Source organism: Falco biarmicus, chromosome 4, assembly GCF_023638135.1.
Source record: "Falco biarmicus isolate bFalBia1 chromosome 4, bFalBia1.pri, whole genome shotgun sequence".
Classification (NCBI taxonomy): Eukaryota; Metazoa; Chordata; class Aves; order Falconiformes; family Falconidae; genus Falco; species Falco biarmicus.
The window spans coordinates 87,650,319-87,669,462 of record NC_079291.1 but is presented as its reverse complement, the minus strand read 5'-3'; the positions used below and the strand labels follow the sequence as shown (position 1 = coordinate 87,669,462).

The window sequence follows — 19,144 nt, the reverse complement described above, 5'->3', positions numbered from 1 at the left end:
TAATGTACTTGCATCTTATTGATCATTAACACTAAAAAAAACTAATGTGGAAAGACTGCCAAAGACCTTTGTGATCTCAGTGAAGATAGAAGCATGCTCCAGTGTCATAATAATGATGTAGAAATCTGTACCTTGTTTTTTGTTTCAAGTAAAGTGTGTCAGTTCCAAATCCCAGAGCAGCTCTAGGACAAGTCTCCCCATTGCAATGCCAAACCTGGGAACACCTGGACTGAACTGGAACACGCACTTCAAGATCCCATGCTACCCAGCCCCACTCAAAGCCCTTTTAGATGAACACAGGAACCGAAACACCATGAACCAAGAGACCAGGGACCAGGAGGGAAGAGTGAAGGGTCCTTCATGTCCCATTCTGCCGTATCTTTGCATAAAGAGAGGATGGCCTGCTACCCACAGAAATAGTCCAGGAATAAGCAGTTGACACTGTCCAGAATAAAAAAAAAAAGTGATAGCTGTGCTAGGCAGAGAGCAATATAATTAAATATGATCCAGGGGATCCCACTTCATATATAACTGGTCCCATTAGCAAAGGACAAGGGCTCTAGCAAGTGCAAGAGCTCATGGCTAACAGCTCCAGGTACAGGACTGAAGGCTTCCAATGTCTGAACTGCACCAAGCAGTCCCTTGCTGACAACGACTGTCATTTCATCTGCAACAGAAGGTAAAGGTACTGAGCGTGTCAACACTTTGCAGTTCCTTCATAATTCAGAGAAGTTATTTATTAATTCACAAAGAAGTGACCAACACAGTTGACAGACTGCTTGCCCCAGGTGTGGTATTTACACCAAGTGCATTTCCAAAACACAAGTATCTTGAAACTGTAAGAGTTACACACAGCTAGGATGAAATCTTATACTAAGCACAGGTTTAAAAATAAATAAACAAAAATGGAAGCAGCACTATTAAGCTTGCACAATAATCCCTGCTCTACTAACAGGGATTCTTTCTGGGTTCAGATCTAATTCTTGATAAGCCAACTCAAACAAGTTATCTTGATTTTGCCGTACACACTGCAGGTCATACAAATAAGGCAGTCTTCATCTTGTAGGACAAAAAAATGCAATCAGCACAGTTCTAGCATACAAAAGGTCTTGTTAAACATCAACATGTTTCAGTGTGCAACTGGCTTAGCTACCAAGAAAGCCTCAAAACAGAAAACAGCCTCATCATCCACAGGAGGCCAGAACTCCAAGGAAGGCAAAGGTAGAGGATTTGGGTAAGTACATACAATTTTTCAAGCCCAGTTAGTTTAAACAAAAATTCTTCTCACTTAAGACCCTCATCACCACCTCTGAGCGTTGCAGACAGATCCCCCATTACAAAAGGCGCTCTGTCCTCACTATCTGACACTTCCAGGAACTTTGCAGGCAGAATGGGACAGCTCCCTGGAAAAAAACAAGCCCGAAGCACAGCTACTGCCTATACAATAGATGTTTGTCACCATTGTCACACCATCACAAAGGGGAAAGAGGAAGCACAAGCTGCAATATTGGCCCTCATTATGAAAGCAGCAGCTTTGTTTAGGCAGGAACATAAAAACCACTGAGCAATCGGAAGAAAAAGATCGGTAAAACAAACTGCAGATGAGCACAGGACCAACAGGAAAGCCATCCAAAGCAGAGATAAAAAACAAACATCCAACACCTCTGCCACGGTGCTCCCGTACCTTCTCCCTGGGAAGGGCTGCCCGGGCTCTCTCCTGCTCCCAGCCTCAGAGCTGCTACGCAAGGAACCAAATCCCTCTGCTTCCATGTCCCAGCCATTCCTTTCCTGACCTTTTCCTATTGCTACAGCCTTCTGCACCTCCTGCTCCCCAGCCGCCTCCTGCTGCTCCTCCAGCCCCTGCGAAGATGTGCCTCCCCACTGCCATCACCTCCTGCCAGCTCAGCCGCAGCAAGCAAAGCATGCGTCCCTGGGCAGCAAGCACCTCCATGACAGGAACAGCAGAAGATACACACAGCTTTACCTACAACTCCCACCGCATTCCAGTCACAGACAGCAAGCACTCCCGAAGTCTTCCTTGGTGCCCTATCCCCAGCAGATCCTTGTCCCAAGGATAAGCCATCACAAACAGTTTGGAGAACACTCCATACAGATCCACGCTGCAGACTGGGAAGAAAAAAAATCCTTAATTTTTTTTTTTCTCGTGGCAGAAAGAAGTGCCAGGTTTAAAATGCAGAAACTGGCAGAGTTCCTTGTGCTTCAAGCAGATCTGACCAGAGATGATGTGCTAGCCACTGCCTGGGTGAACACCTCACCTCCCCTCACCATGCACTGGCTGTCTTGCAAGGCTCTCTCTCAGCCCTGCAAAAGACAAACCATTTTATACAAACTGCTTGTTTTAATTGCATTTGCCTTGTTTTTAACAGCAAGACTATATGATTCATGAACTGTGAGATGGGTTATTTCTTGAAGACTAACCTAAAAAGAGAGAAAATTCTATCAAGAAAAAACAACTAAGGGTAAATGCATCTTGAAACTCGCTCCCTCAAAGGCCTCTGTCCACAAGGACTCAGAGAGACAATCTCCTAGAAAAGAATTTCCTCTGCCCCAAGAAAAAAAGCCTACAAATATAAGAACGAACAAGAAGATAAGTATTATACTTTATCCCAAAACATGCTTAGTGCCTGCAGATAAGTATTTAGGAATTGGGAATTGCCTTTGCCCAGCTATATTCAGTGCCAGAAGAGGGGAAAAAAGCAAAAAAAACAGCACACATGGATTTCTAAGCATGCTGGTTAAACAGCTTTTTGACTACCAAATAAATATTACTGTCAATAGCTGTTACTGTTGGAGTAAAAGCGCAAAATGACTCTCCTGAAAACACTTTTCACCATTAAAAACAATTACAGCCATTCAGATCTAGAACGTTACACCCTCTATCCAAAACAAGCCTGAGGGGTTGCTTTTCTTGTTTGGGGGAGAAGCAGTAGTTTCCAGAGTGAAAACGCCAACTTTCACTTTTCTCAAATCTACGCCTGTTGTCTACATCTTTAAATTAACTGTGCTGCAAATCTGCTGCTGAAAAAAATTTAATTAAGAACACTGAATTTAATAACAGGTTCAGGCTACTTAACTGTCTTTAGAGGCGTTAATTTACCATTCTAAGTAATTGACCCCTGTAAGGAAGCAGCCGAGGACTTGATGTAATGGCAAAGTCCTTCCAAGTAAGATGTAGGCTGTTGGCATTGTTTAGCACTGAACAGGAGCTACTGGGACAAGATCCCCCACAGCAAGATGCTTTATAAAACCCTCCAGGGGACCTAGCGGGCAGAAGATTGATGGGCTCCAGCTACATCAGCAACAAGTAGAGGAGCGTTCACTTACCATTAATGATGCCTGCAAATAAGCAAAGAAAGTTCCGCTATAAAAAAAAAAACCAACAACCCTTGCAATATGGCCTTAATTTAATCTACAGACCCATTTCTCTTCCTCCTGTCACTCTTATCTGAACACCTCTACCACAGGCCTGCATCAACAACATATCTTGGCCAGAAAGTGGTCTGCTTTCCCCTTTGATTTTATCAGTTACACTGGCAAAAGATAATTCTGCTTTCCAACCTTTTATTCCTGCTATTACTCAGGAGAAATCCACAATTTTTTCTCCTGCCAGAACAACTCTAGTGCAGCAATGGACTATGATAAAGGTGAGGGCCCTGCAGTGCCACCAGGACTGGGTGCACCAAAACAGCATCCGAAGCACTCCTCCATCAATAAACACTCCTGAAAACACCTGCTGCACATGGTCCCTACCCAACACCTGTGTGGCCACCTGTGCCAGGCATCCTCAAGAGAGGACAGGCACCCTCACTCCAAAGACAAACAGCTAGGCTCCCCAGGGAACACCCCTACACGGCTGTGGGTAAGGGTGGACGCAACCACCTGGAAACACAGGAGAAGCAAAGTGAGGGGGTGCCGGCCCTGTGTCAGTCCAAACACCTCAGCATAACAAAGACCACTGACACCTCAGAGGAGCTTTTCAGACATCCCACCATCCAACAGACACCAAGGGAGTGCAGACCAGAGAGACAGTACCCACTGCCCTACCTGCTCCTGCACCTCATCTGAACAGAGGGCAGAGAGCCCAGGAACGTGCAAACTACATTTCTGCCGTACTTTCATGCATCTGTGCATTCCCTCTCCAACTCACTCTGCAAGAAAACTCCCCTAAAGCAAAGGTCTTTAAGTTAATGGTTTGGAAGCCACCTCCTACCCTCTCGTTCTTTCACACAGCCAAACAGTTTTATATGCCAGGGAACTGCTGTCACAACAAAACCTCACAATATTCTTACTGTTTCAAGAAGCAAGGCAGGCCTGGAAAGCTTTTAAAACAGTTGTGTCTTACTTCATCCAAAAGCATTGCAGGGCATCTTTAAACCGTAGGTGCAAAGGCCATGCCCTCTGCTACAGCAATTCCTGGGGCAAGCGCAATGCCCACAGTGGTGCAGAGCACTACACAGCGGGGCAGGGCAGGAGCCAGCACTGTTGGATCAAACTGTGGTGCGAGGGCCCCAGCGGGGAGAATGCCACGGTATTAAACACAAGTTAGTACAAGCAGGAGGTTATGACCTTGTACTCCTGAAGTGCGTTCCCCAAATCAGCCCAAACTCCCAAGTGCTTCGGGAGACGGTGGGGCACAGCTCCCAACAGCCGCCTCCTCCTCCTCCTCCTCCCATGCACGCTTATGGCTCCAGCGCCGCAACAACAATTAGTTGCAACTTTTCTAACGGCAGCAAGACAAAGCTATGAAACAGCAAAATGGACGCTTTCACCAGTAAAAAGCAGCAGAGCCATCAGCCAGCTTTCAACACCTTCAGTAAGGCAGGCAGTGGCGGCACCTCAACTGCAGGCACTCAACTGCAGGCGCTTGCCCGCCACGGCTGACAACGGGAGCACACTGTCCCTTGGCCACACGCCGCCACCGCCTGGGGTCTGCCTCTCCAGAAGGACAGCAGCAAGCCCGAGCAGCTCTCCAGAGCCCCTGGCACGCAGCTGGCAAGGCCAGAAGGCTTTTGACATGGTACAAGCGCCAGGACCGCGACGAGGCCCTGCCACGCCCTGAGGAGCGGAGCCACTGGGCGGCCTGTGGCGTGACACCTCTGCACTGGTGTCACCGCCGGCGTGGGCCGGGCAGCCGCTCCCACCAGCCCCAGGTGCTGCAGGCAGGCCAGGGGCACCGTTGGGCCATAGCGGGCCCAGGCCGAGGCAGGCAGGCGCCCAAGGGCCACCACCGAGCAGACGAGGCCTGGCAGGTGCGGCTGCCTCACGCTCGGCCTTCCCACCTCGAAGGGGCGAGGCAGCTGCCCCCTCCGGCCGACGGCCCCGCTCACCTTGAAGTCGCGGCTGTGCTGCGGGGTGTACTCCAGCGTCCAGAGCGCCCGCACCAGCTGCGCCAGCTGCTCGGTGACCTCGCCGGGTGCAGGCGGCGGGCCGTCGGCAGCGGGGCTGGGGGCAGCAGGGGGTGGCCCGCCGCGGAACTGCTCCAGCGCCAGGAACTCGGCGAAGAGCTCGGTGTTGCTGAGGCACTGCAGGATGGCGTTCATGAAGCAGGTGTTGCCGTGGTTGCGCAGCCCCGCCACGCCAGGCACGGCCTCGGGGCCGCCGGCGGGCCGCGGCGGGGGCTCGGGGCTGCGAGGCGGGCCCGGCGGGAAGCAGCTGCCCAGGCCGCCGGCCGCCTGCGGCGGGGGCAGGCGCGGGGCGTGCGGGCCGCGGGGCTCGGGCTCGCTGCTGTAGTGCGAGAGGGTGGAGAGGGTCTTCAGCACGCGGCTCATGAACCCCCCGAGCGACCGCCCGGACGGGGACGAGGCGGCGGCCGGGGCCGAGCCGGCGCCGCCGCCCGCCGCCCGGCCGCGGAAGAGCCGCTTGCTGAAGGAGCGCTTCTCCTTGGCGCTGCCGGCCGGCCCGGGGCCGCTCACCCGCGACATGGCTGCGCGGCGCAGCGCACATCCCCGCCCGGCCGCTCAGCCCGCCGGCCGCCGCATCCCGCCCGCCCGCCCGCCGGGCCGCAGCCGCCGCGGCTCGCCGCCTCACGGCGCCGCCATGCAGCGGGCGGGGCGGAGCGCGCCGGCACGTGACCGCGCCGCCACCTTAGCGACGGGCAGGCGCCGACGCAGCCCGCCATCTTTGCTGCTGGCACGGCCGGCCGGGGCGGCACCGCCCCACCCCGCCGGCACCGCCCCGTCCCCGCCGGCACCGCCCCGTCCCCGCCGGCACCGCCCCGTCCCCGCCGGGACGGGAGCGGGCTGGCGCCACGCCGCGCCGTGCCGCCCACCGGCGGGCCCGTGGGGCTCTTGCTGGCGCTCGCTGCGACACCCTGCCCGCTCCTGCCGGCCCCGGCGGCCGCCGTGGGGCGGCGCTGCGCGGCCACCGAGCGGGGGCGGGGCGGGCCGGGGCGGGGCGGGCCGGGGGTAGGGGCCGGGGCGGCCGCCCGCCGTCCCCATCGGCAGCGGGAGCGCGGCATGGCCCCGCCGGGACCGGAGGGCGGCCGAGGTGAGGCGAGGCGCCGTGCCTCGCAGGACGCTATTGCCCCCGGGACGCGCCGCTGTGGGGCTGAGAGCCTGCCGGTGCGGGGGGGGCCGGGCTCACGGCTCGGTGCCGGGGGAGAGCGGGGCCCCCCCCAGTGCGGGGGCGGCTCCGGCGGCGGGAGGGCGCCGGGCCCCCCGGCCCTGGCCGTGCTCAGGGCCCGCGCTGTGTCTCCCCACAGCTACCGCCGGTGCCATGGCCCCCGGGAAGAAGATCACGGCGCGGATCAAGCGGACGCTGCCGGTGAGGGGCCCGCAGGCGCCGACGCTGAGCGAGCTGATGCGGTGGTACTGCCTCAACACCAACACGCACGGCTGCCGCCGCATCGTTGTGTCCCGGGGCCGCCTGCGCCGCTTCATCTGGATCCTGCTGACCCTCAGCGCCGTCGGGCTGATCCTCTGGCAGTGCGCCGAGCTCCTCATGAATTACTACAGCGCCTCGGTCTCCGTCACCGTCCAGTTCCAGAAGCTGCCCTTCCCCGCCGTTACCATCTGCAACATCAACCCCTACAAGTAAGGCACGGGGGGCGCTGGCGGGAGGCCGGCCCGGGCACCCCCCCGCGGCGAGCCCGGCACCGCGCTGGCAGCCCCGCGCCGCCCCCGCGGCTCCGCCAGCCCTTCCCAGCCGCGGGGTCTCCCTCGGCGGCGCCCCGGGTAGCGCCCACCTCTGTGCTGTGCCCGGCACACCGGGTTACCGTGGCGCCCCTCGGCTGTTGCCTGCTGAGCGAGGCTCAGTCGCTTCAGCTTGCCGCTCCAGGCAATGCCCGGGCAGCTCCGTGGTTCTCTCCAAATTCCCTTCTTCCCGGGACCAAAGTCCCAGGATTGCAGACAACGGTGTCTGCCAAAGAATGGGAAGGGAACATCCGTCGCCTCTCTGTTGCCTCCTTCTTTCCTTATAGGATGCTTTGACGTTATCAGTCAACAGTACTTTTTCTCCTGCCAAATTACACTTTACATCGATATCTGTTCTGCTGCCAGCTACCCACCCTGGTCCCAGCAGGTGATCCAGCTCTCCAGTGCCTCTTGGCATAGGTGCAGAAGTTTTATTTCCACGTGCTCTGCCTCCTCGGGTTTGCTAACACAGCCTCCAAGGGGCTTGGGAATCTGTGAGGACTTTCTCTGTATTCGCTCTGCTTTGCTTCCTATGGTCCACTCTGAGAACTCTCCCTGGGCATAGCTATGGTAGTATGTGGTAGTAAGAGGTCGATGCGAGCCCATGACAAAGATTTCTGTCCTGAGCAATGAGATTCGCAGCACAGCGGCCAAAACGCTGCAGCGAGGTGGTGGGGTGAGATGGGACGTCACTTTCTACCATGTTGTCTCCAATGCAGGTACAGTTCCATGAAAGACTATTTATCTGAATTGGACAAAGAGACAAAAAAAGCTTTGGAGACTTTCTACGGATTTTCAGAGGGCAAGTCCAAGGTGCGCCGGTCAGTGGGTGAGTGGAACAGCACAGGGAGTGACTTCTTCAAACAGATCCCTCTGCTGAAGTTTGAGGACTTCTCTAGGACAGCAACTGACCTTCGCAGTGGCCACAAGAGGAAAATAGAGGGCAGTGTCTTTCACAAGGATTCGTCCATAGTGAACTCTGGGGATTCAAATGATATCATCGGCTTTCAGCTGGTGAGTGTCACTCTTCCTTGGCCAGCAAGTTCCTTGTGGGGCAACAAAGGGGTGTTCTGGGTTGGTATCCCTCCAGCCAGTTTTACTGCTTGCTTAGGTGGCTTTATTCCATCTGCTCTTTCGCCCGTGCAACCATGGCTGCCTGTGGATTCGTCCCCGGCACCGTGGAGGAGAAACACCTTCCTGAAGTCTGCCCAAAGAGACTCGGTGCCTCCCGTGAGCTTTGCTTTGGGCCTGAAATACTTGATCATCTTAGCCCTGCATGAAGGGTCTTTGATGCCCCTTTGTGCCACTGTAACTTCATACCTGGTTATTACTGCGGAAGAGAAACAGTATCACACGTGCCTTGTAGAATACATAATTTCATTTCATCTGAAACACTTTTTCCCCTTTGTAATTATCAGTGCGATGCAAACAACAGCAGTGAGTGTGCACTTTATACATTCAGTTCTGGTGTTAATGCTATCCAAGAATGGTACAAGCTGCATTACATGAACATCATGGCACAGATTCCCCTGGAGACTAAAGAAAAATTGAGCTATTCTGCTGATGACCTGCTACTGACATGTTTCTTTGATGGCCTATCTTGTGACAAAAGGTCAGTGCCTGCCAGCTTAACAGGTTATTTCCAAGATATGTAATATATAGGAACTGAATATTTGGTATTTGCAGCAGAATATTTGGTAATTCCAGCAGGAACCATTTCCATATTTAAATGAAGGCAAACATTCGTGTCTTTATGAACTTTGATTGATTATGCTCTTTAATTTCGTTTGTCTTCGTGTTCTGCTGTCCACATTTCAGTTAAACCTTTTTTTTTTTTTTTTTTTGGCAGAATCAAATCTACCTGCTTACTGTGGCAGTACAGTTCTTGTGTGTCCGGGTAGCAGGGGAGTCATCCCTTCATACTAGGGGTAGCAGCAGAGTTCTCCCATGCAGTTGTGGGGATAAGATGGCACATGTACACGGGTTTAGCGGTTTTCCCACTGCCATGCACAAAGCAGGCTGTGCTGTAACTCATTACTGAAGGCATTTTGTGTCTGTAATCACACAAATGCAGAACGTCTTTTCTTGGAATGAGGACATTTGCTCGAGTGGGAGGGGGTATTCACAGGAAAGACAGGACTCTGCTTGAATCACAAGGGTGTGTCCTCAGCCTCCCCAGCGTGACAGTGGCTCTGACATCTTTTCTAAAAAAATGAAGATTTGTGTTCCTTTAGGCACTTGGCTGTCAAATGAGAGGACTTTGTCGTGTTCCCCCACCACCTTCCTGCTAGTTCTGTAAATCTGCTTCCCCCAACCTCTCAGCCCCCATTCCCACATGAAAACCTCCTAAACTTTTAATTTCCTCAGGCTATTAAACCAGATCATATTTCCATGTAGTTTAAAGATACTAAAAGATCCACACTTTCAGCAAAATAAATTGCTTGGGGGTGGGGGGGCCGGGAAGAAAGGAAACGCCTAGTCCTGCTATGTCTCTGCCAAAACAACATCCCCCAGCCTGCCGATTTTCTCGCTGCAGAGGGCAATGTAACAGTATTTGCTTCTTTCAGGCACTTCACTCGTTTCCATCATCCCCTGCATGGCAATTGCTATACCTTCAACAGCGGAGAAAACGGGACGATCCTCAGCACCTCCACGGGAGGCAGCGAGTACGGTAAGGGAACTGAGTTTACAGAGGAACTATTCGATAACAAGCGGTTCAGCGAACTGGATCCTACTGGAGAGTGATTGATGTGTTGGCTCTAGATTTGCAAGCTGATTGGGGAAATGCTTGTTTGAACTAGTGCAAACTATTGCCAGAGAATACAAAGATAATATCATTGCATCACTAATGTTTTCCATCTGAAATGACTGCTTCTCAGTTATATAACTTTTAGAGTAAGTGTCCCCGTAGAACGTGGTTGAAATTATTTGTTTGCTGTACTTGGGACCGCAGAGGGACGTTACTTGCTGTGAGTGTCTCAGTGTAGCTCTGCAAAGGCTTTGCTTGATTGTTATAGTTCTACTTAAGTGCAGGTAACATTAAATAAACTGTGCTGTTCTCCCAAACCAGAAAAATTGGCTCTGGCTTCCGGTGCAACTCTGCTCCTACCTTGTCTCTGTTCTTCAGGATTGCAGGTTGTTCTGTATATAGACGAAGCAGACTACAACCCCTTCCTGGTGACATCCACAGGAGCCAAGATCATTGTCCATGACCAAAACGAATATCCCTTCATTGAAGACATTGGCACAGAAATTGAGACCGCAGCGGCCACCTCCATAGGAATGCACTTTGTGAGTGACAGCAATCTTGTTTCCAGGTGCTCGGCACCATTTCCTTGAAACAGATGTAAATATCAACCAATATGATGTTTGAAGATATGATGTTTGAACGTAGCCAGCAGCTGGAAGGCATCTAATACCTCACACCTGGGCAGCTGAAGTGCCCCAAGGAAAATCCTGTGATAGCACTGTGGAAAAGCAGGTCTTTATAAACCAGACAGCTATTGGGATTTTGTTTGTTCTCTCCTTCCTCCAGCCCCTTGGCTTCCAGGGGATTTTTGTTTGTTTGTTTCACAGCAAAATCCACAACCACGGAAATGTGTTGTTAAGTGCCTCTTTTTTCTTTAGCAATAAGCAGAGAGTTTGCATCCCACACAGGTTACATACAGGGCACGGGGGAAGAGAATGAGCTCGAGCTGTGGGTAACACCTGTTAGGGTCAGGTCTGTAGAGACAACTGCAGCGCAGCCCTTTTAACTGTTTTGGGGGCGTAAGTCTCATTTTGCTGAGTTTCTGCTATCCCAGCTGTAAAAAAACCTCGTGGGCAGTGACTGCCTTTGCCAGCTTAGCGAAGCATCTTGCTGTTGCTGTCAGCCAGGGCAGGGAGGGCTTCAGCTCCAAATTTACCCAATTAGTGTAGCACAGACAAGGCATTTGACCCAAGGGGCTTCTTTCTGTGGTGGAGAAATGAAAGCGGTGCCATCTGGCAAGCCAGACTTTCCCCTTTCATCTGGATAGGCTGTTAAGTGAGCATTTTAGTTCTGCCTTTTCTTCACTGATGGTTGAGTCAAATGCATCAGCCACCCTGCTTATCTGTCCTGGCTGGGTGTGCCAGATCTAGATAGTTCATGCATTAGAAAAGACATTAAAAACAGGGCTGATGGTTTTTAAAATGTGCAAATACTTAACTATCTTCCAGCTGTCTGGAAAACTATGGCAGCAAGTGCTTGGACTAAGCGGCTGTGATAAATGTTACCTAACAAACAAAAAGTGAATAGGAGGTATTGAAACCAGAAGGATGTAAAGGAGGCAAAGTCTCGCAAGACTGTTCTTTATAACTCTTACACCGCACAGGAGAAAGTCACTGCAGGCAGAGTCTCAATATTTAATGTATTGTTTTCCTGGCACAGTAGATTTGGACTGTTGCATGTAATATAAAAAAACAAGATGACCATATCTCGGTGGCTATCTTTAAAAGATTTGGCATGAGGAAGTGATCTGATTACACCATAATGTAACAGCCGACGTAGAAGCTGGACATGATTTCTGGACTCAAAACAAAAGCTGATGATCACTGTACTGCCAGTGAAGGGATACTCCAGAGAGCCTGCCAAGGGGGGTCGTGGTTGTCAGGACAGGGCTGCAGCACCCAGGTGCTGGATCAGTCCTTGTACCCGCATGCAAGTACATGAAGGAGGACACAGCAGACGTGTGCCACACACACCGCTGCTCGCTACAGGCTTGAGGGTGGCAGTCACAGTTTCCCAATTCGAACGTCAGTGTGTAGGTTATCGCTCACGTATTTCTGCTGTGTACTAGGACTTCTCCCCCCGCCTCCAAAAATATTCCAAGATGTTTGGAATGCAAACAAGGCATTGCTTGGTAGGAGTTTCAGTGCTTTAGTTAAATATTTAGTTTGGAAATTATTTCAGTACCTGAATGAACAAGTAAGCTTTTGTAGGAGTATAAGCCATGACAAAAAAATTCTATACAAAGGATCCATCATCTGCTGAAAGATACAGCAGCAAACTGAGGCAGGTGTCCTGGCATTAGACTGTCGGCGGAAGCTAAAAGCATATTAAAAGCTGGTTTCATTCAGTTTTCAGAAGTCATCCATCTCTGATATTGAAATCCCATATTTCTGTGTTGCCTCCAAAGAGAGATCTGAGCATCCTCCTAAAAGACCTGACTTGCCCCATACATGCCCATAGCCTTCTATTGCTGCAGATGAAAATGGTAATGCTCGCTATCAGGCTTGACCCAGTAACCTGTAGATCTATAGTCAGTGCCTTAAAGGTAAGCAGGCATTTCTCAGGTTCCTACTAAATTGATCCTTTGTAGGTATCAGCCCCTAATTTTAAACTCTGTAGAGAAAGATAGGTGAATGGATTCTTAAATGGATGACATTTGTTGTGGTTTCAGGCCACTTTCTTTGTTATGAAGTGGATAATTACTGCAGAAAGATAGTAAGAGTTTAGGGCTGAGTGGGTAAGGCAGCCTGCAGGAAGCAGATGATGTAGCCTGAATCAGGTCTTGTGCATTTGAGGTCCCAGCCCTGGTTTCAGCAGACCTTGCAGGCACAAGCACTTGACATTTCAGAGCTCTTTTCTCTGGGCAGAGACTGCAGAACAGGAAAAGGTGTTAGCATTCATCATAGAAGAAAGGTCAAAGCAGTACCTGTAAAAAGTCCTGAAGGAGATAACAAGCATCTGATACAAAGTGATTTTAGAGGGGTGCCATTGAGTGCTAGTGGAGCCTCAAGTGCTGTTTTACCCATAGAACAGGAGCAGCCAATGCAACAGCAGCTCAGGAAGGTGTGGGTCTTCGTCAGAGCAAAGCAAAAAAAAAACAACCAACAAACAAACAAAAAAACCAACCCCCTTTCCAACAAAATGCAAATATATATCCAGGATAAATGATGCATAACCTCTGGGACTTTACAATGAGAGAAAACATATATAAATTACTCTGCTTTGAAAAATTGTCAGCATTATGATTATACCATCTTGGCATTCCTGCAGAGGTTTTCAACAAAGACAGCAGGTAATCCAGCCAAAGCAGTGTTTTAGGAAATAGGTATTACCAAAAAAACCCACCTTGTTTTGGCAAGTGGTTGACAAATCATTTGAGATGGCAAAAGGTAAACATGCTCTTCAAACCCACCCCATCACTTACAGTTTCAGAATTGTGATGAACTGCCACTAAATCCTTTGGTTTCTTTGTGAATTCCAAAACCCAAGGTTTGTTCTTTTCTGGTTCTCAGACTCGGTCTCGCAAGCTGAGCAAACCCTACAGTGACTGCACAGAGACTGGTGCTGACATACCAGTAGAAAACCTCTATAACAAGAGCTACTCACTCCAGGTAAATCTGTTATATATATTTTTTTACCAGTCGCTTGAAAACTACCTTCATATAAACCTTTATAATATTCCTGTAGTTCAAGATCTGAGATTGTGACTAGTCCAGGCATAGGGTCACTGCTTTTAACCACTGATGTAAAATATCACAGCACTTTTCAAAATCCAAGTTTTATTCTTAAGTGGTTGATGTTTGAAGTTCCCTTAGGCGCCCTGTTAGATAAAGGGAGAACATCAGCTCATTAGGCAATTTTCAAGCAATGTGAGACTGGAAAATATTGGCCAAGTAAATGTTGCAGCTTAGTAACCCTTGAAGCCAGAAATTGTGACCTTTAGGACTCCAAGAATAACAGATACCATCTAATCAGTATCCAGATAGCAGGATGTTTGTTTACAGAGTAAGTTTCCACTAATTTTGCATGGTTTCTGTAATTGGGTCCTCTTGGAGAGTGTCAGTTGTTCTGGCACTCTCCACTTGAAGAATTGTAATTATATTAGCTGCTGCCTACTGCAAAGCCTGTGGCTAGGCTGGGTTTTTATTTTATGGGGTATTATACCTGAAATCTGCTGTGATGTATTGCCAGGTAGGATCACACAGACATTATCTCAGGTTTTTAATAACACTACTTCACCGAAACTCAGTGCTCAGGAAGGCTGGGACTGGGACCAACAGGCTTGATGACTGGGATTTCAAAAAGAGAAGTTCAGTTCCTGCTTGTTCCAGCTGATTAAGTGTTTTAGCGCAAAACACTGACTCTATCACGCTATAAATCCTTACAACTTCAGGTCTCCAAATATGCACTAACACAATTTGGTCGAAGCTGTGAACATTTTCACCAGTGAGTCACTTCCCACACCTAGTTGTTGATTCATGGACCGCATGCCGTGGTAGACAGAAAACCTCCTCCTTGGCTGTGGAAAGAGCAATAGCAACACTGAAGCTTTTGGTGTCTATAAGAGAAGTGGGGGCATTCACAGAAACCACCTCTGGGAGGAGGTTATATTCTTATTTCTTGCACTAGAGCCTAAATCCTCCACAGCACTTTCTGCCTGTATTTGTATTCACTAACAACAGAGCGTGAAGGCCGAGAGAAACAGGGTTCCCATCTTACCGCTACTATCATAAACAGAGGATGTTTTTAGGTGCATATGAGCCTGGACCTTGGTGCTGCAGAAGCACAGCAGACTGTGCTTCTCACCAACTCCTGGTTTATCTCCCCCAGATCTGCCTGCACTCCTGCTTTCAGAAGGCCATGGTGGACTCGTGTGGCTGTGCCCAGTATGCGCAGCCCTTACCTGCTGGGGCAGAGTACTGCAACTACAAGAAAAACCCCAACTGGAGTAAGTATTCAAACACCTCTCGCACTGCACGTGCCTCAACTACCCGATGTGAGCCACATCCGTCCACAGCATGATCCCTGGCCAGCACAACTCTGCCTGCACCCAGCACCTCCCCAGCCACACAGTGCTCTGGGAAGAGGCAAATCTGCCTTAGCCCACTTAAGACCCCATACTGCAGAGCCTTAAACTGCCTCTCTTATTTAGATTGACTTGTTTCTGACGGTTGTCCTTATTGCTTGTCATCTGTGCACACCACAGAAGCGTCAATGGAAGACTTGACCGGGTGAGGCAATTGTTTGTGCCTACAGCAAGTGACAACCACTTCTCAGAGTATTTTGCAATATTTATAGTGTAAATCTTTTTATTCCTACCACGTAGGTGATGGCCACAAAGGCTACCTACACCCCAGAAGCTCCACCGCAGCACAGGTAGCAAAAGATCATTGCTTTTCTTTCCAGCTTCCCATACACATGTCCTTTCTTGCAGTGTACTGCTACTACAGGCTGCACGAAAAGTTTGTGAAGGAGCAGCTGGGCTGCCAGCAAATCTGCAAAGATGCCTGCAGGTAAGTCCTGCCCACAACCAGAGATAAAATGCTGTGTGTGCATGGGAGTTCAAGCTCACAATTGACAGCCTGTCTCTCTCTCCAGCTTCAAGGAATGGGCGCTCACCACCAGCATCGCCCAGTGGCCATCCACTGTGTCAGAGGTCAGTTCCTAATTACACTCCGCTGTGACAGCAGCATGGCATAACAAGGCATTAAATAAACCCGGCAGTTCAGCGCAGAAGCAGTGGGGCCCTGGGGTATTCATTAGCACTTCGATGATGCTCCTCCCAAAAGCTGGGTTTGTAACATCCAGGTTAGGGCTTCCCCTCCAGGAGCTCACCATTAAACTAAAATTTGGCGTGTGGGATGGGAGATCACCTCGGAGACAGGTGGCCCATCACATACATTCAGTTCTGGCACCCACACTGGTCCAAGGAGCTATGGAGCGTGAGCGCCATTTCTGAAGGATTTCTACACAAGCACACACAGCTATAGCAGTATTTTCTGTCATGTTTTCCAGGACTGGATGCTTCGAGTTCTCTCTTGGGACAAAGGGCAAAAAATCAACAAGAAACTGAACAAGTAAGTTTCCATGTATGTGTTTCTAGCTTGCACCTCAAGCTCAGATATAATCTCAGCAGCCCTAATGATGGCAATTGAGGAAAAAGCTCCCTTAGAGCGGCCCAGCCCTACTGGTCCAACTGGTTATTTGCATAGTTTTTCAGTATGTTTCATGTTATTGTTTTACTAAACCCTCAGCTTGCCTTCTGTTTCTCTTCTCAGGACGGACCTTGCAAACCTCATGGTGTTTTACAAAGACCTGAATGAGAGATTCATTTCAGAGAATCCTGCCAACACAGTAAGCGAGCGCAGCATGTCCCTGCTCAGCCCCAGGAAGACGTGGCTCTTCCTCCCAGACAGGCTGGAAGTTTTCGTCTGGCCAGAGAAGTGGTCCCATCCAGGCAGGGGCAGGAAACTGTTCTTGGACAGTGCAACCCAGGGCGCCCAGTCCTGCCCTTTTACCTGGGGCTGCTTTTCTAACTGTCCAGCCCCAAACCCTGCACCGGGGCAGCCTGAGGGCTGCCCGAAGTAACTGCAGCAGCAGAGGATAACACAGGCAGCAGAGGAAGGACCTGCTGCATTTAGTAGTGCTCAGGAAAGCCTGGGTGCCCTAGCTTGGCACAGCCTCCCTGCATGCCATAACCGTGCCGTGGATGTGTGCCTGGCGCCCACAGGAGCCAATAACCTTGTGCTCTCTTCTCTTCCAGCTTGTCATTCTTCTTTCCAACTTCGGAGGCCAGCTGGGCCTTTGGATGAGCTGCTCAGTTGTTTGTGTCATTGAGATCGTCGAGGTTTTCTTCATTGATTCGCTTTCCATCGTCATGCGGCGCCAATGGCAAAAGGCAAAGAAATGGTGGAACGACCGCAAACGGGACCGGTCAGGGAAGGCTCCACAGGCCAGTGATCTGGAGAGGCAGGGCCACGACAACCCCGTCTGCATGGATGAGGACCTGCCCACCTTCAACACCGCCCTCCGCCTGCCGTTGCCACAGGATAACCCCTTGCCCAGGACTCCCCCCCCCAATTACAGCACTTTGCGGCTAGAGACTGCCTTCACAGAGCAGCTGCCCGATACGCTGGAGGCTGGGCAACACTGACGCCTATTTATCCACCCATCCAGGTGCCAAAATAAGAGGTGGGTGCTGGATCCACGTGTCCAGGGGTGAAAGGCATGCATCCAAATGAGCACTGAAGGGCTGTCGGGTCAGACCCTTATTCAGGGATTGAACTTGCAGTCAAAGCTTCTCTGAGCAAAGCTCAGACACAAAAGCCAAGGGCTCAGAGACATTAGGAATTTCAAGCAGCATCAATTCTCAAGTTAATCACTGCAGGACGTGGCTGGAGCAGGATGTGGCACTGAGCTGGGATGTCTTGCCAGACAGAGGCATGCATTAGCAACCAACTGCACACACCCCATTATATGCGGGCAGGAATTACTCCACAGCGGAAGATTGATGCCACATGGAGTATTTATGCTAATTGCTCTCTGCTGTGTGGCTTGACTTGTGGGAAAAACCCAGGGCTTTCAGGAATGTAGCATGACATTTGTAGGAAGGGGTATGACAGAGGTCTGGGAAGAGCACAAAATGGATAAAAGGAAAGCTCTTAAGCTGAATTTTGATTAGGAACCTGATTCTAGAGGTGGCCTGAAGGGCTCCTTGTTCTGAGATGGAAAGATAGGATAGCCATAGGTGTGCTTGTAGAGCAAGTTATTACACAGAACTTAAGTCATCCCAAAAGAATCACCTGAAAAGGGCATGAAATCTAATTCAGATCACAATGATGAACTGCATACTCTGCAAGCTTATTTCATTTAACATCACTTAACCCGGCCATTAAACACCACCTCAGAGGAGCTCGTTAAACAGCATGTGGCCTTGGCCACACGTGACTTCCCAGAACCCTCAAAGGGAGCTGGCTGCTCTTCCTGCTCAACCCCAGGCAAGGAATTCCCTCCTGCAGCCCCCTGGCTCACCACCCCGGCTGCCTGCCCTGGTGAGGGGACGGTGAGGGGACAGAGCCACTCGGAGCTGCCCAGGGCTCTGCATGCAGCCCTGAAAGGAGGCGGCCAGAGGATACATCTGCCCCACTGGTGCGTCACCCACATTTCATATGCTCCCTCCATTCGATGGTACTGCATTAACACCTGCATTTTACCTCCTGTGCTACTTCCATCGCTCCAGATCCTCCCAGTGCTGTGGGCAAGCTGGAGGCTGCTGCCTGCACCTGCCAGGGGCTTGTGGAGAGACCTGGGCACCCAGCTGAGGTGGCAGCACCCTCCCCCTGGCTCCCAGCCCTGCACCTGACTCCTACCATTGCCAATTTTTGGCTGCCTAGAGCACGCTGTATAGATGTTGAGGATGAATATAGCCTACACTGGGTTGGCTGCTTAGGGTTCTATAGAGCAAGAGTGATTCAGGGCCTGTGTGTGTTTGTGTGTGTCAGAAAGTTTTTCTTTTCCTTTCGCTTTATAAGCTTATTTTATTTAGGACAGTGAGAATCCAGAAAGGTTCTTTAATGTGCAATAAAACATATTTTAACTGAATTATTTAAATAGCTGATAAACTGAAAAAAATAAAGATATATTTTTGAATAACTGCTTTGGTTTGGGTTTTTTTGGTGGGTTTTTTTGGTGGGTTTTTTTTTGTAAATCAGCGATAGGTGAGTTACTTCCTTGCAGGCATCCTAAGAGATTATGAGACTTGCCTGTGCCTGCCCTGGGGCTGCCAGGTGCTGAGCTCCTCTGCAGAGGTCCGGTGTGTTGCAGGCTGCTGCTAGACCTGGCTGTGGAGTAGGGTGGGGGTGCAAGCATTTCAGAAAGCAGCATTAGCCAGCAAGGTGACTGAAGGTGCTGGAACCTCAGGTGTCCCCAGGCAGTTCCACTCCTGGACAGTCCCTGGGAGACTGCAGGAGAAGAGAACGGGGTTTGCTCTGCCTCAGAGCCCTTTCTCTAACACGGAGAGAGGTGCCCAGTGCAAACCATTCCTTGTCCCCATCACCTCTCGAACACAGCAGCAAATAACATTGCTTGTTCCACTGGACTTGCCCCATTTGCGGCAAAACGGACCCAGAGAAAAACAGCTGCTAGTGCAAGCCAGGGCCACCTCCCCGTTTGCACTGCAGGCATGAGCTGTCGCGAGCACAGCGGTGGTACAAACAGCAGCAAACTTCAGAGCCAGAGAACGTCT

General features: G+C 50.6%; 2 protein-coding genes across 2 annotated transcripts in view; one reads left to right on the top strand and one right to left on the bottom strand.

The window, feature by feature from the left end:
- Positions 1-6,086, bottom strand: part of USP31 (ubiquitin specific peptidase 31) — a 34,317-nt gene extending 28,231 nt beyond the window's left edge. The window contains exon 1 of the mRNA XM_056336123.1: positions 5,349-6,086. Coding sequence (XP_056192098.1) covers positions 5,349-5,942 — 594 coding nt within the window. The 5' untranslated portion in view covers positions 5,943-6,086. The remainder of the gene's footprint in view (positions 1-5,348) is intronic.
- Positions 6,087-6,410: 324 nt separating this feature from the next.
- On the top strand, positions 6,411-18,546 carry SCNN1G (sodium channel epithelial 1 subunit gamma). The gene is made up of 13 exons (XM_056338091.1): positions 6,411-6,507; positions 6,722-7,052; positions 7,871-8,165; positions 8,570-8,763; positions 9,719-9,822; positions 10,279-10,442; positions 13,413-13,511; positions 14,731-14,848; positions 15,335-15,413; positions 15,499-15,556; positions 15,916-15,977; positions 16,179-16,254; positions 16,664-18,546. Exons 1-13 carry the CDS (start codon positions 6,477-6,479, stop codon positions 17,051-17,053), a joined length of 2,001 nt encoding a protein of 666 aa, XP_056194066.1. The 5' UTR covers positions 6,411-6,476; the 3' UTR covers positions 17,054-18,546.
- Positions 18,547-19,144: the final 598 nt, after the last annotated feature.